At 43.8% G+C, this 14,118-nt stretch overlaps 1 protein-coding gene across 2 annotated transcripts in view; it reads right to left on the bottom strand.

The window, feature by feature from the left end:
- The window catches only part of LOC122919441 (mucin-17-like), a 41,004-nt gene that overhangs the window by 3,054 nt on the left and 23,832 nt on the right, over positions 1 to 14,118 (bottom strand). For both annotated transcript variants that reach the window (XM_044268480.1, XM_044268481.1), the window contains 4 exons: positions 1,935 to 3,560; positions 1,468 to 1,618; positions 1,207 to 1,392; positions 986 to 1,123 (listed from right to left, as the gene is read on the bottom strand). In XM_044268480.1, the coding sequence (XP_044124415.1) occupies positions 986 to 1,123; positions 1,207 to 1,392; positions 1,468 to 1,618; positions 1,935 to 3,560 (2,101 nt within the window). The remainder of the gene's footprint in view (positions 1 to 985; positions 1,124 to 1,206; positions 1,393 to 1,467; positions 1,619 to 1,934; positions 3,561 to 14,118) is intronic.

The following is a 14,118-nucleotide window of genomic DNA, read 5'->3' as shown; positions in this document are numbered from 1 at the left end:
AAAAAAAAAAAAAATTTGTTAAACCCTTTTAAATCATCTTCCAACCTTAAAGGCTATGTACACCGTCGGGGGCAGTTTTTTTATGATTGCATTTTTACTCATTTTGGGCTAAAAATCTTTTTTTTTTTTTTTTTTTCAATTGGTCTTTATTAAAAATATTCCACAGTTCTGTCACAAAGGGTTAACCGTTCGCCTATGTGCATGGTACTTTCACTTTCATTTTGTGCCAGTTATAACCACATTCTTATCAGTAAGATAAGAATTGAGCTATAATGAGTGTCTATAAGGTTAGAGATCAGAGACCAGGGGCTGTCAGATGAGCTGCCTAATGGAACAGAGTAAGGCTACTTTCACACTGGTGTCTTGGCTTTCCGTTTGTGCGATCCGTTCAGGGCTCTCACAAGCGGTCCAAAACGGATCAGTTTTGCCCTAATGCATTCTGAATGGAAAAGGATACACTCAGAATGCATCAGTTCAGTCTCCATTCCGCTTTGGAGTCCGCCTGACGAAACTGAGCCAAACGGATCCGTTCCGACACACCATATAAGTCAATGGGGACGGATCCGTTTTCACTTACACAATCTGGCACAATAGAAAAACGGATCTATCCTCCATTGACCTTCAATGGTGTTCAAGACGGATCCGTCTTGGCTATGCTAAAGATAATACAAACGGATCCGTTCTGAACGGATGCAGACGTTTGTATTATCTGAACGGATCTGTCTGTGCAGATCCATGACGAATCCGCACCAAACGCAAGTGTGAAAGTAGCCTAAAAATACAGAGGCTGCTACTAGAGAATCTCAAGGCGGTACAGAGAAAAGTGCTGAAAAGCTTTAATATAGACCAATTGAAAAAAATATTTTTAGCTAAAAATCAGCACAATGCAATAATAAAAAATGCCCCCAAAGGTGTACATAGCCTTTAAGAAGAAAAAAAAAAATCAGACAAGACATACACTGAAATCTTGTTCCAACTACCTTACCTTAAGTTGTTGTATTTTCTCTGTGGAGTTGCCTCCATAGATATACTCTACATTGGATAACTCTAGGTCCATCTCCGTCAGGCACAGTTTCATGTCATCCTGGTCAGTTTCAAATTCTTCCCTCTGCTGGACTTGAGACTATGGAAAGATTATCTAAAATCATCACCTGCATCTTCAGTATTCTACTGTTGACTTTGTTAAGTGTAAAGATTTCTATGTACCTTCAATGTCTTGTGTAATGTCTCTGCCTCCCCCTGTAGATTATCCCATAATGTGTTGACCTCCTGCATCCTACTCCGGAGCACACTTGGAAGCAGCATTGGCTGAGCAGTTTGTGCGACTCTCCAGTATTGTCTATTTAGAGACTCCAGGTCTAATAATTTCTCCCGTATGTCTGTCAGTAGGACCTAGGATGGTGGGAATATAGGTTAGAAAGGGATTATTTGTAAAACCACACCAAACCAAATTCTTGTAATCGTTACCTCATACTTCCTCAATGTCAGCTTAGCTTCTTGGTGAACTGTCCTGTATGGGTTTCCTTGAGATGTGGTTATCTGAGCAATCTGTAGCCAATCCTCGAAACGAGAGAGCGAGTCTAGGAAGTTTTCACACAGTTGTCTGTCCTGATCCATGCTAGTGGTTAAACAGGATAACAGAAGGATATATTAAAAAAAGCCAATTGCAAAGAAGATATTAAAATGGGTACACCATTATGATGCCCAGTTTTGCCACCCACCACAGAACAGCCTGGTGTTTGTTTTCCCCTTTTCATGACTCGTGTTTGATAACAATGCAGTTCCTTTGGAAGAGAAGGTCATGGATAGGTTCTTGCTAGCCAATAACAAATGTGGTGGAACAGCCAGGGTTGGTCCCCCTTTCTTTAAGGGCACATAACAGCCTCATGGTCTTTCTCTGTGGCACATACATCTTTTTTTACAGTATTACTCACCGAACTTTATTTTCCAGTGATGCCTTGCATACTTCACATTCTTGGACTTGGTTCTCTTCTTCAGGAAATGGAAGATACTTGGGTGTCTCTTCGGAAGGGAAGATATGAGGACAGCTAGAAAGCATTTTCGGATGTCTTTCATGAGTACTGGTGGACACAGTCTGGTTTGTAGAGTTAGGACAAATAAAGTTTTGGGTTGGGGGAGTGTTAGTAGAAAAAGAAGAATTCAGAACTTTACTTTTGTTTAAAGAGTCAACAGAGTTGGGAAGAGAGCAGCTGCAGGGATGAAAATACTGTCCATTGAGAGGTAGATGATCATTGGATAGCTGATCATTGGTGGAAACCACATCAATCTCAGGAGATGTTGAAGAGTGAAAGCTCTGAGTAGACCATGGACTGAGAGGGTCCATGTTTGTGCTGTTACATTTAGTGGAGGTAAATGTACCCCTTAGATCGGTTGTAGCATTCATGTGAGGGGGAATGATACCATTAATGGGAGTGATGTTGTTTGATAGATCTGAATAGTCCTTTGACTGCAAAATGTATGGGGTTTCATGTGGACTAAGACAGAAGGCTTCAAAATGATTAAGAGATGAATAGGCAAAATTAGAAGACACATGATTGTCATTTTTGAGCGGAGAACATAGGCAATAAGTGAGGTGAGATGAGGAGATCTCAGGTGGGAAGTCAGTGGGAAACTCACAAGTGCAGACACAGGGGATATTAACAGGGGAACAGTCATCAGATATGGATTTAACATACTGGTTGGCTGGCTGGCAGTTGAGTACTGATGTGGAGGACCCAACATGTACAGATAATTTGGAGCTATCAGATATGGATATAGGGGAGAAGTCACTGGGGTCTTCTGTTTGAGGTGTAAAGTAGCAAGAAGACAAATCCATAGGTGATACAGACTGGCCAATGGTTCTGGACGCGGAGGTTCCATTAATTTGTGGCATAGAAGAACACTCAGATTGGGTTTGTTTAGATATGGATTTGCAGCTCTGAGTTGATAGAGATGAATACATCATTTGGGGTATGGCAGTAGGGTTCTGACATGATGTAGTCGAGCTTTCAGGTTGACACGAGCACTTCAAAGGTGATGTAGAGGAAAAAGAGAGAGGGTCTGTTGTAGAACAGCAATTCACCTGAGATAAAGAGTGGCTCAAAGTATGAAAGGTGGAGGTGCCATTTAAAGATAATGAAGGGGAATACTCAGTTTGGGATTTAGAACTGTAAGTTTGAACCAATGTAAAGTCAGCATAATCAGGTATGGATGAGTGGTTCTCAAGTGATTGAGGTGAACACGAATCTTGGGATCTGGAAGAAAAAGGTGTAGAGGAGGAACATTCAGTATGGGATGGGAAGTTCAGTGGTGACATAGAAGAGGGAAGTTCTGATGAAGAAGGGGAGTCCTGAGGGGCCACAGTGGAAGATTTTAGGGGTGACATAGAGGAGGGGTCAGGTTTAGTAACAATGGGTGTGTTTTCATGAGAAGGAACAGAAGTGATGTTTATTACAGGAAAAGAAGGGAAATCTGAAGATGAAGGGCAACTAGCATGGGGGAAATAGGGACGACTCATGAAGATAATGTCTTCTTCTCTCATGACTCCATAATGTGGGATCCTGTGTAAGCAACAGAAAAAAGATTGTTTAGGCCTCTTGGCACATAATATATCTACAACATTTGTAATATGTTCCCCAATTATTATGCTGGCTAAGACCGGAATACCTCTTTAAATAGCAATTACTTGGCATAGTATTATAAAGATCCTTCACGAAGCCTAATATTTCAAATATTTCAAATTTAAAGAGACCAGTAAATAGCTAGAAAGATGTTTTCACACCTTAAGAAAATATGTAGCATTGCTTATTCTGTCTCGCCTGCCACCAAGGAACTTGATGTTACACCCGAAGTTTAAGATTACCAAACACAAACATAAAGTGTCGCTTGGACGGGTGTAAAGAACCTCACCAATGGAGCAGCGGAAACATATCCTCTGGAGTGATGAATTATGACTGACGGAGGATACGTATAGGACGCTATCCAGCTGGAACACGTGCCAAAATTGGTAGAGGAGGGAAAATGTTATGCGCTACTTAAAGAGGACCTTTCACCAATCCTGACATGCTTTTTTTAATAGCTACATGCATCCCCCATGTAATAACAATTCTGGAGCATCTATTCTTATGATTCTATGTTGTGCCATTCCTTTATTATTTCTACTAGAAGTTATGAAATAATTGCTAGCAGTCTGCAGTAAGAGTACAGAGGGGCGGTAACCAGTTGGGGGGGGGTGTATGCAAAAATAGGAGAAAAAGAAAACGCCACATACTAAGGCTGCACATCCAATTGATTAAAATTAACAGTTTATTAATAAACAAAAAAAATCCCAATAAGTTAAAACATTGTATACAATAACAACATAGTGTATGGATCTAAAAATAATAAGTCCAATACACATACCCACAAACACCTCGTTCAAATATGAGAACATGAGAGAGACCGCAAAGTACATATGCAATTCATAAATGTGGCAAAGATAATACAAGATACATATCTAATACAGACAAGGGCGATCATGGTGTGCGGGTAATACGCACCACGCGTATCGCCAGGCAAAACTAGCTTCCTCAGGGGTACATGAACCAGAGCTAATGTGCACCATATACAGTCAGGTCCATAAATATTGGGACATCGACACAATTCTAAAATTTTTGGCTCTATGCACCACCACAATGGATGTGAAATGAAACGGACAAGACGTGCTTTACCTGCAGACTGTCAGCTTTAATTTGAGGGTATTTACATCCAAATCAGGTGAACGGTGTAGGAATTACAACAATTTGCATATGTGCCTCCCATTGTTAAGAGACCAAAAGTAATAGGACAATTGGCTTCTCAGCTGTTCCATGGCCAGGTGTGTGTTATTCCCTCATTATCCCAATTACAATGAGCAGATAAAAGGTCCAGAGTTCATTTCCAGTCTGCTATTTGCATTTGGAATCTGTCAACCCATCAGAGAGATAGCAAAAACATTAGGCGTGGCCAAAACAACTGTTTGGAAAACTGTTAAAAAGAAGGAACGCACCGGTGAGCTCAGCAATGCCAAAAGACCCGGAAGACCACGGAAAACAACTGAGGTGGATGACCGAATAATTCTTTCCCTGGTGAAGAAAACACCCTTTACAACAGTTGGCCAGATCTAGAACACTCTCCAGGAGGTAGGTGTATGTTTGTCAAAGTCAACTATCAAGAGAAGACTTCACCAGAGTGAATAGAGAGGGTTCACCACAAGATGTAAACCATTGGTGAGCCTCAAAAACAGGAAGGCCAGATTAGAGTTTGACAAACGACACCTAAAATAGCCTTTACAGTTCTGGAACAAAATCCTATGGACAGATGAGACCAAGATCAACTTGTACCAGAGTGATGGGAAGAGTATGGAGAAGGAAAGGAACTGCTCATGATCCTAAGCATACCACCTCATCAGTGAAGCATGGTGGTGGTATTGTCATGGTGTGGGCTTGTATGGCTGCCAATGGAACTGGTTCTCTTGTATTTATTGATGATGTGACTGCTGACAAAAGCAGCAGGATGAATTCTGAAGTGTTTCGGGCAATATTATCTGCTCATATTCAGCCAAATGCTTCAGAACTCATTGGACGGCGCTTCACAGTGCAGATGGACAATGACCCAAAGCATACTGCAAAAGCAACCAAAGAGTTTTTTAAGGGAAAGAAGTGGAATGTTATGCAATGGCCAAGTCAATCACCTGACCTGAATCCGATTGAGCTGCATTTCACTTGCTGAAGACAAAACTGAAGGGAAAATGCCCCAAGAACAAGCAGGAACTGAAGACCCTTGCAGTAGAGGCCTGGCAGAGCATCACCAGGGATGAAACCCAGCGTCTGGTGATGTCTATGCGTTCCAGACTTCAGGCTGTAATTGACTGCAAAGGATTTGCAACCAAATATTAAAAAGTGAAAGTTTGATTTATGATTATTATTCTGTCCCATTACTTTTGGTTCCTTAACAAGTGGGATGCACATATGCAAACTGTTGTAATTCCTGCACCGTTCACCTGATTTGGATGTAAATGCCCTCAAATTAAAGCTGACCGTCTGCAGGTAAAGCACATCTTGTTAGTTTCATTTCAAATCCATTGTGGTGGTGTATAGAGCCAAAAATTTTAGAATTGTGTCGATGTCCCAATATTTATGGACCTGACTGTATGTGTATAAAACATTAGTAGATAAGTGTTAAGAATCAATTTCACAAGGTGAGGGTGTGTGTGGGTGAGACCACAAATGGTGTTAACTTTTTCAGTTTTTTATGCACAATAAAGTATATACATTTCTCCAGCACATCTTATTTTATATATAAATAAATTATATATTTTTTTTGTTGCTTTTTCTTTCTTCACCATTGTTTATTTATTGTTTCACTTTAGTTTTCTAGCACTACGGATTTGCAGTATGGTTTGAGGTTGCGAACATTAGCACATTGCACTTTCAGAGTATATACAGGTCATTCTCAAAAAATTAGCATATTGTGATAAAGTTCATTATTTTCTGTAATGTACTGATAAACATTAGACTTTCATATATTTTAGATTCATTACACACCAACTGAAGTAGTTCAAGCCTTTTATTGTTTTAATATTGATGATTTTGGCATACAGCTCATGAAAACCCAAATTTCCTATCTAAAAAAATTAGCATATTTCATCCGACCAATAAAAGAAAAGTGTTTTTAATACAAAAAAAGTCAACCTTCAAATAATTATGTTCAGTTATGCACTCAATACTTGGTCGGGAATCCTTTTGCAGAAATGACTGCTTCAATGCGGCGTGGCATGGAGGCAATCAGCCTGTGGCACTGCTGAGGTGTTATGGAGGCCCAGGATGCTTCGATAGCGGCCTTAAGCTCATCCAGAGTGTTGGGTCTTGCGTCTCTCAACTTTCTCTTCCCAATATCCCACAGATTCTCTATGGGGTTCAGGTCAGGAGAGTTGGCAGGCCAATTGAGCACAGTAATACCATGGTCAGTAAACCATTTACCAGTGGTTTTGGCACTGTGAGCAGGTGTCAGGTCGTGCTGAAAAATGACATCTTCATCTCCATAAAGCTTTTCAGCAGATGGAAGCATGAAGTGCTCCAAAATCTCCTGATAGCTAGCTGCATTGACCCTGCCCTTGATAAAACACAGTGGACCAACACCAGCAGCTGACATGGCACCCCAGACCATCACTGACTGTGGGTACTTGACACTGGACTTCAGGCATTTTGGCATTTCCCTCTCCCCAGTCTTCCTCCAGACTCTGGCACCTTGATTTCCGAATGACATGCAAAATTTGCTTTCATCCAAAAAAAGTACTTTGGACCACTGAGCAACAGTCCAGTGCTGCTTCTCTGTAGCCCAGGTCAGGCGCTTCTGCCGCTGTTTCTGGTTCAAAAGTGGCTTGACCTGGGGAATGCGGCACCTGTAGCCCATTTCCTGCACACGCCTGTACACGGTGGCTCTGGATGTTTCTACTCCAGACTCAGTCCACTGCTTCCGCAGGTCCCCCAAGGTCTGGAATCGGTCCTTCTCCACAATCTTCCTCAGGGTCCGGTCACCTCTTCTCGTTGTGCAGCGTTTTCTGCCACACTTTTTCCTTCCCACAGACTTCCCACTGAGGTGCCCTGATACAGCGCTCTGGGAACAGCCTATTCCTTCAGACATGTCTTTCTGTGTCTTACCCTCTTGCTTGAGGGTGCCAATGATGGCCTTCTGGACAGCAGTCAGGTCGCCAGTCTTACCCATGATTGCGGTTTTGAGTAATGAACCAGGCTGCGAGTTTTTAAAAGCCTCAGAAATCTTTTGCAGGTGTTTAGAGTTAATTAGTTGATTCAGATGATTAGGTTAATAGCTCGTTTAGAGAACCTTTTCATGATATGCTAATTTTTTGAGATAGGAAATTTGGGTTTTCATGAGCTGTATGCCAAAATCATCAATATTAAAACAATAAAAGGCTTGAACTATTTCAGTTGGTGTGTAATGAATCTAAAATATATGAAAGTCTAATGTTTATCAGTACATTACAGAAAATAATGAACTTTATCACAATATGCTAATTTTTTTAGAAGGACCTGTACATGTATATTCCGGATAAGATTCCTACCCCTCCAAATTTGGGATGTACACCATGGAATTGTGGCTATGGACATTTGCGAAGAGACCTCGGAAGTTACCTTCCCTGGATGATGGACCTCCATACCTGTCTATATATGTTCATTCTGGTTGTGATGTGATCGCACATGGAATATGAATATCCATTTTGGGTCTCCTCCATCTGTTTCTTTTTTTTATTTTTTACCTGGTTTCCCGATGCAGGCCCATGAATTTTTAAGGTTCGATAATTATTTTGCACTTTTTCCATTCAACATCATGGCACCTACATTATGGCCAGTTTGGATACATTATATTTTATTATAATTTATATCGAAATAATTGATACAGGATATGGATTGTGTTTTTTACTGTATATCACGTTTAAAATATGTACACATATGGTTATTTGGGTACGCGTTACATAATCATGAATTAATTTTATATGGCTCAGTGGTTAGCACAGGTGCTCTGCAGCGCTGGGGTCCTGGGTTCGAATCCAACCAAGGACAACATCTACATGGAGTTTGTTCTCCCCGTGTTTGCATGGGTTTTCTCCGGGTACTCCAGTTTCCTCCCACACTCCAAAGACATACTGATAGGGACCTTAGATTGTGAGCCCCGTTGGGGACAGTTGGATGCTAATGTCTGTAAAGAGCTGCGGAATATAGTAGCGCTATATAAGTACATAAAATAAATAAATACAGTATATATATATATATATATAAATATATGGGTCACTCTAGTGGTATAATTTGATATTATGAATTCACTATTTATATTTTATATATTATGAATTATTATATATGTATAACTTATATTTATTTGTTTTTTTTACACAATTTTTAGGTTAATAGGAAATTTGGGGCCTGCATGTGGGACCTGCACTTCCTGAATTTCATGGTCCCTGTTATGGCACCCAACAGGTGAGTTTAGTGTTAGGACCCGTCTTATAGAGATCGCCTTGGCGTGCGGCAGATGGGCTCAAATAATTTTGTACCAAATGTATTTGCTAAGCATCTCTAATTTATTAGCATAGCATGAGCAATATAATATACCTTTGTACTTTATTTGGTTTGTAGAGTGCTGTTGCACTATGTGTTGTTTATAGGAAATTTGGGGTCATTGTTCATCTGTATTTGAATAATTATATACAGTATATGCGTATATATATTTTGTCTAGACTTTTATCAGTATGGTTTATAAAGACTTTATTCACTAATCATGTATTCATTTTATATCTGGAATTATGTTTCATGAATTTATCATTTTTTGTATATTTATATTTAATTTATTATGAATTATTGTCCCCTTATATAATCAGCGTTTCTATTTATTTATTTTTCTTGCACAAATATTAGGTTTAATGGGTGAGATAATATGGGGCCATTGATTTATTTATTAAGCATCTGCCCTGTGTTCCACTGAGAACTGTTCTGTAATGACAAGAACCACCTGGTGACACGAGCATTCCTCTCTTTGGCCTGGCTCATCCACTTGAGAGGGGAGTGGTCGGTTACCAGACGGAACTTTCTCCCCAACAGATAGTAACGGAGAGACTCGAGTGCCCACTTGATGGCCAGGCACTCTCTCTCCACTATACTGTACCTGGTCTCGGCTGAGGTGAGTTTGCGCTCAGAAAAACAACGGGATATTCCTCCCCATTGATTTCCTCAAAGAGTACAGTTCCGAGGCCTACTTCAGAGGCATCAGTCTGTACCACAAACTCCCTCTTGAAGTCGGGCGTCACCAAAACCGGTGACCCGCACAGGACCGACTTCAACACGGAAAAAGCCTCTTCCGTCTGGTCATTCCAGCGGACCATCACGAACTTCCGTCCCTTCAAGAGCCCTGTCAACGGAGCCGCTAAAGTGGCAAAATGAGGAACGAACCTCATATAATAGCCCACCTTTCCCAAGAACGACTTTACTTGCCTCGTGGTGACAGGTTGGGGCCAATACCGAATCACCTCTATTTTATTTACTTGGGGTTTGATAACTCCACGTCAAATGACGTACCCCAGGTACTTAGTCTCCTCTAACCCTATCGTGCATTTCTTTGGGTTAGCGGTCAGTCCAGCCTTCCTAAGGGAGTCCACTACAGCCTGCACTTTGGGTAGATGACTTTCCCAGCCGGTACTGTGGATGACAATATCATCCAGGTAAGCCGAAGTGTACCGACGATGTGGATGCAGCACAATGTCCATGAATCGTTGAAAAGTGGCAGGGGCGCCATGCAGACCGAAGGGTAACACCTTATATTGGTACAGCCCCTCTGGTGTGATGAAGGCAGTTTTCTCTTTGGCAGCCTCCATCAAAAAGGTACCTACCCTTTGGTGAGGTCCAAAACAGAAAAATACTGGGCTTGGCCTAACCTCTCAATAAGCTAATCCACCCGAGGCATGGGATATGCAAACTTAGAGATCTCGTTTAGTTTTCGGAAATCATTACAAAACAGGAGTGTCCCGTCCGGCTTGGGTATTAGCACTATAGGACTAGCCTACTCACTTTTAGACTCCTCAATGACGTCTAGTCTCAGCATCATCTGCACTTCCTTTGAGATGGCTTGTCGCCGAGCCTCGGGTACCCGGTATGGTTTTAGGCGGACTTTCGCCTGAGGCTCAGTGACAATGTTATGCCGAATTGTGGATGTGCGTCCAGAGATATCTGAAAACACATCCGTGTTTCAGCCAATAAACTCCCTGGCCTCCTGAGCCAGCTTAGAGGAGAGGCTGTCAGCAATTCTTACTGTGGCATCCGCTTTCCTTGCTTCAGACAGAGGGGCCGAAACCGCTTCCCATAGAAAACCTGGCCGTGGGCTGTCTTCAGGTACAGGTTTCCCTATCTTTCCACGGTTTGAGTAGCTTCACATGGTACACCTGCTCTGGCTTTCGCCACCCTGGCTGGTGTACCTTGTAATTTACCTCTCCAATTTTTTCCAAGTACCTCGTAGGGCCCCTGCCACCTGGCCAGGAACTTACTGTCCACGGTCGGCACCAGAACCAAAACCCGATCACCCAGGTTAAAAATCTGGACCAGAGCCTGCCGATTATAGATCCGACTCTGGGCTCGCTGAGCGGCCTCCATATGCTCCCAGACAAGAGGCAAAACGGTCTCTATCCGCTGTTGCATCTTGGTAACATACTCAAGGACATTTTTATGTGGAGTGGGTTCCTGTTCCCACGCCTCTTTGGCTACGTCCAACAAACCAACCACGAGGATGTCTGCCATATAGCAATTCGAAGGGCGAGTGCCCAATCCTTCCCATCTTTAGACACCTACTCTTTTTAACATGGTTTTTAGTGTTCTGTTAAACATTTCAACCAGACCGTCCGTTTGCGGATGGTACACGGACTGTCTGTAACTGTTGATATGCAGGGTCCCCTGGTCAGTGAGAACCTCTTTAGGTAGCCCCACTCAGGAGAACATCTCCATTAGCTCCTTAGCTATAAGTTTAGCCGATGTATGTCACAGTGTCACCGCCTACGGGTACCGAGTGGCGTAGTCTAGGACGACCAAGATGTGTCGGTGTCCTCTAGCGGACTTCGGTACTGGGCCTACGAGGTCGCTCAAATGGTACCTCGATGATCGGGAGAGGTACCAAGGGACTGCGGAAAAGGTGCTGGGGGCTAATTGCCTGGCAGGTCGGGCAAGACTTACAGAATTCATCCATCTTCCTAAACACACTGGGCCAGTAAAACAGTTGTAGTATCTGGTCCTGTGTTTTCTGCATTCCCAGATGACCCCCCGAGAACATGCTGGTGGGCTAACTCTTAACACGTGTTTGCGATAAACCTGGGACACCACCAACTGTTCAATGGGTTCACCCTGCAGCTGGTTTACTTGATACAACATATCCTGCTGAACCACAAAACAGTGGAACACCAACTCTGCCCCAGCTTGTTGTGGTTCACCATCTACTATTAATACATTTTCCCAGGCTCGGGATAGGGTGGGGTCCTGGTGTTGTGCAGTACCAAAATTATCCCCGAGACATTGAGGTCTGCCAGCTCAGGCCCTGGCGGGCAAGTCCTTCACGTCTCCCACCATTACACTCAGTGGGGTTGTCTGCCCTTCTTCCACCGAAGTGGCGGTCACCCCTACCACTGGCCCATCGGCCTCGCGTTCTGGCCTCCCCCCAGAGCAAGGCTACTCTGCTGGGGTTACCCCTGTCTCATGGGTCTCAGTCACTTTCGTAGCAGGCCACAGAGCCGGGAAACCAGGGATGTCTCTCCCTATCATAAGTATGTAGTGTAAGTTTGTGGCAACCGCCACTTCGAGAGTCCACCTGCCGGCCCCCATGGTTAGAGACACCAGGGCGGTGGGATAGTCTTTTAAGTCCCCATGGATGCACATGACCCCGACTTTCCGGCCAGTATACTCAGCGGACCGTACCAGGGGAGCCCTTACTAGGGACACCAGACTCCCTGAGTCCAGCAAGGCCTCCGCTGGAGTGTCTCCCACTTCCAGCCGGCACAAGTGATTTAGAGTTTCTGGGGTGCGTGCTGCACACAGCTTCCTGGCATATAACGACTGATGGAAGCCATAGTTTGTGTCCATTGGTTCCACCTGATGGTGACAGTTATCTCGTACATGGCCAGGCTCCCGGCACCACCAACAGACCATTGGAGCTGGGTCCATAGGGGGTACATCCTGGGCGGGTTTGGTAGGCACAAGTCCCCGGGTCTGGGGTGGAGATTTATGGGGTTTGACTGCTCCCCTCCCAAAAGAACCCTCCTTAAGATTCATAGTAGCCTCGTAGCGCTCTACCAGGTCCACCATCTCCAGGGCATTGCCAGGAGACACCTGGCCGATCCAATGCTGGAGAGGAGGTGGCAGTGCCCTCCAGAAGATATCGGCCAATAGTCTATGCAGTGCTCAGCCGCCTTAAACCCCCACTTGATGTACCCGCTGGGCCCAGGACCAACACATTCACCCCCAGTCTGGCAAAAACCTCACCCTTTACTTTCTGTTAGTCGGCCGCTTGATCGTCCGGCAAGTCAAAATATACCCACTGGGAATCGGATACCAGGAATAGAGCAACGACCTCAGCCCACTTGGTCTCGGGGTAGCTTCTCCCTTGTGTTCACTTTCTCATACATCGCCAGGTAGGTTTCAATGTCGTCTGCGGGTGTCATCTTAGGAATCACTGCACGGACTGCCTTCCGGGCATCGTGGACACTCGGGGTTGCTCCTGCTGTCTCTTGCTGCTGCTTATTAGCCTCACGTTGCTGCAGGTTTGTCTCTCGCTGCTGCAGATTAGCCTCCATGAGGGCCTTCACAACAGCCTCCCTTTTGTCGTGGGGCATGGGTTGTAATACAGCTGGTTTAATGTACGACATACAACTGTGCCTGGAAAAATGCAGAAACCAATAATATCGGCGTTGACGCCAGCCTCACTGCTCGTGCCCGCATTCTCCACCAATTGTGGGGCTTTGCTCTGGTAGACAGGACAAGCGGATGCAGTATAGAGGCAAACACCAGTTTGTAACTCAAAAGCTTCATTGTTTTATTCACATTTATGGCAACAAAACAGTATGACAGTCCATTTGCAGTTTTGGTGTTCATACAGCAAAAACAGTCACCTTTTGTCCTGGGTGTTAATCCACACCCGGTTGGCATAGCACAGGACAGTCCTCCTGGGTTCAGGCCTCCGGCCTGGCACAAGATTCAGATTTCACAGAGATTGCCAGGGCACCAATGTCAGAGAGAGCTCATCACCACCACCTGACACTGCTGGCTGTTTTTTATAGGCCTCTCAAAACCCTGCCTGTAATGTGGGGAGTAGTCACCCACCCAGCACTTTGGCTACTCCCAGTAAGAGCTGTCCCGCATCATCAGCTATTACAGCTATACTAAATAGCAAGGTGTCAAACAGCAACTGCTGCTGACACATGAAAACTGGCTCTTACGCCACTGAGGCCAGGAACCTCGGTGACACATACCTTCTGTCAACGACAGGTCCCTTGCGCCATCCAACAGGCTTTTTTTTATTTATTAATAAACTATTAATTTTAACCAATTGGGTGTG

This window comes from Bufo gargarizans, chromosome 9 (assembly GCF_014858855.1).
Source record: "Bufo gargarizans isolate SCDJY-AF-19 chromosome 9, ASM1485885v1, whole genome shotgun sequence".
In the NCBI taxonomy this organism is placed as follows: Eukaryota; Metazoa; Chordata; class Amphibia; order Anura; family Bufonidae; genus Bufo; species Bufo gargarizans.
Note: the sequence above shows the minus strand (reverse complement) of the source record. Positions and strands in the feature narration are given on the sequence as shown.